The 2785-nt window shown below is 45.2% G+C and overlaps 1 protein-coding gene across 1 annotated transcript in view; it reads left to right on the top strand.

Annotated features, from left to right (window-relative positions):
- Positions 1-1622, top strand: part of gnl3l (G protein nucleolar 3 like) — a 12182-nt gene extending 10560 nt beyond the window's left edge. The window contains exons 14-15 of the mRNA XM_034006926.3: positions 861-1032; positions 1249-1622. Coding sequence (XP_033862817.1) covers positions 861-1032; positions 1249-1313 — 237 coding nt within the window. The 3' untranslated portion in view covers positions 1314-1622. The remainder of the gene's footprint in view (positions 1-860; positions 1033-1248) is intronic.
- The last annotated feature ends 1163 nt before the right edge of the window (positions 1623-2785 follow it).

The following is a 2785-nucleotide window of genomic DNA, read 5'->3' on the forward strand; positions in this document are numbered from 1 at the left end:
ATGTCGACCCAGGGGACTTTTTTGACCTGAAAAAAGAAACAAGGACCAGGGGTCACAAATGGAGATTAGATAAAGGGGCATTCAGAACAGAAAATAGGAGGCACATTTTTACACAGAGAATTTTGAGGGTCTGGAACCAACTCCCCAGTAATGTTGTTGAAGGTGACACCCTGGGATCCTTCAAGAAGCTGCTTGATGAGATTCTGGGATCAATAAGCTACTAACAACCAAACGAGCAAGATGGGCCGAATGGGGCCTCCTCTCTCGTTTGTAAACTTTCTTATGTCTTCCTTTTTTATAAAATATGCAAGAGATTTTAATGAACAGTCTCTCCCTCAAGTGTTGCGGTCTCCCAAACACACTACCAAAGAGGAGTGACTGGGTGTGACACGTTCTCTTCATCTTAACCTCAAAAAAACAGGTTCACGGGCCGAGGACTGCCAAGGACAACACAGCCTGGAACGTCTTTCGTTTGGGTAAAACAGAGAACAAACGCTCCGTCCAGTCAGTCGTTCAGCAGCGCGCGTTAACGAATCATATTCACGGTCGCGCTGGACTCGCGAGACGGATTGCTCCGCGTTGAAAGCGTTTTTTTCATAAAGAGGAGATTTTTTTTTTTTTCTACTCAGAGACGCCAAGGTGTTTAGCGATTCGAGGGGTGAAGTTATCTGTTAACAAACTGCCCCCCCCCCCCAAGCTGTGAAAGGGGTACGTTTGCAAGGGGGACCGTTCTGCTTGTGAGGTGTCTGGCTCATTCCAATAGTTCGCTGACCTATTCCCCTGCTCTGCGTGTTCTTGTTGGCGTTTGCTAACCCTGTTTCTCCTCTTCCTCCTCCTCTTCCTCCTCCTCCTGCTCTCAGTTTGGTCAGATGACGGTGCAGATCAAGGAAGGCCGGTCCCAGAGGCAGAAGGATCCTGAGGGGGCAGCCAAGCTCCCCAATCTGCGGGACATCCTGGGCATTGACCCCCTGCAGCAGGGTCAGGCTCTGCGGGCCGCTGGCAAGAAACGCAAAAAGCAGCAGAAGAGAGCAGGTGAGGGAATGGGAAACTCCCGCTGCACGACGGAGTGATCCAGTCCGGGTTTTACTATGAGTTTAATAATCAGACACACCTGAGCTGTTAGCTAGACACACTGGGGGCTGATCAAGCTGGTAGTAAAACCTGGACTGGATGACATTGCGATGAGCCCCTCTACTTATACTCCTGTGATTATATTAAAAAAAAAATTTTCCCCCTCTCTCTTTTCAGATAAAATCGCAACAAAGCTTTCTGACACTCTGACCTCGGCAATGAATTTCGAATTCTCCGACTGACCGGATCCAGTTTTTTTGGATGGGAATCAGACTCCCGCTGCACAGCAGTGTGATCCGGTCCTGGTTTCACTGGGAGTTTAATAATCAGACACACCTGAGCTTGTTAGCTAGACACACTGGGGGCTGATCAAGCTGGTAGTAAAACCTGGAATGGATCACACTGCTGTGCGATGGGAGTTTTTGAACGGACTGCCGGAAAACAACAGCTAGTCAATGTATAAAAAGGACTGCGTTTCCGGATGGATGTTTGGGTTTCTTTTGTGAAATGTGGATGTTGAAATAAAGAGCCCGTTTTCTCTCTACCCCTCACCTGTCTCTCAAGGTCACTTTATTAACCCTCACTATTTTTTCTAGGTGGGAAGTATTTTTATCTTTAAAAAAAAAAAACTGGAAATGGCCGTGATGCCAAAAAAAAACAAAAAAAAAAACCACAACTTGTAAGTTGAAAACGTAAGATTTTGCCACCTCTTTTTTTAAAAAAAAAACCACACTTTCCCAATTTAAAAATAATAAATTAATAAACAAACGGCCTGCTGCTGGTACTCCCGTTTATATGTTTGTCCTCTATTTCCTGTCTTTGAATCCAGCGCCACTGAACCGGCCAAAAACCACGCCCCTAAACTATCCTCATTGGCCAAGGTCTGATTCTGCCACGCCCCAAAACAAAGGATTGTGGGATTTGTAGTCTTATTTTAAAAAAGGAGGATGTAGTGCGTTTAACTCGGGGCTAATTTATCTTTCCTAGTGAAACGAGGACAGAGACAGCTGCTTGGGTTTCTGTCCTTACCAGATTATAAATTAACTGGGTTTTTTTATCACGGGTCTGAGTGTTTTGTTCACAGTTCATGTACCTTTTAGACACTGCCGGTCCCGCCTTCAGAACCGAGTGATGTCACAATTGATTGTCTGATTGACAGGTGGGCAGAGGGGGGGGGGGGGGGGGGGGTTCTCAACTGTCCCTGATTTTGAAGGACATCACCTGAGACTCTGTTGTCTCCATTCTCTTACATTGAAATGTCTTCAGTGGAAAGTATAGGGCAGCTGATCCCAGAATCTCAGGGTGTCGGCTTCAACAACATTACTGGGGAGTTGGTTCCAGACCCTCACAATTCTCTGTGTAAAAAAGTGCCTCCTATTTTCTGTTCTGAATGCCCCTTTATCTAATCTCCATTTGTGACCCCTGGTCCTTGTTTCTTTTTTCAGATCAAAAAAGTCCTCTGGGTCGACATTGTCTATACCTTTTAGGATTTTGAATGCTTGAATCAGATAATCTTTGTTCAAGACTGAATAGATTCAATTCTTTTAGCCTGTCTGCATACGACATGCCTTTTAAACCCGGGATAATTCTGGTTGCTCTTCTTTGCACTCTTTCTAGAGCAGCAATATCCTTTTTGTAACGCGGTGACCAGAACTGAACACAATATTCTAGGTGAGGTCTTAATATTACCCCAAAGGCATTTAAATTAAATGGA

This window comes from Acipenser ruthenus, chromosome 56 (assembly GCF_902713425.1).
Source record: "Acipenser ruthenus chromosome 56, fAciRut3.2 maternal haplotype, whole genome shotgun sequence".
In the NCBI taxonomy this organism is placed as follows: Eukaryota; Metazoa; Chordata; class Actinopteri; order Acipenseriformes; family Acipenseridae; genus Acipenser; species Acipenser ruthenus.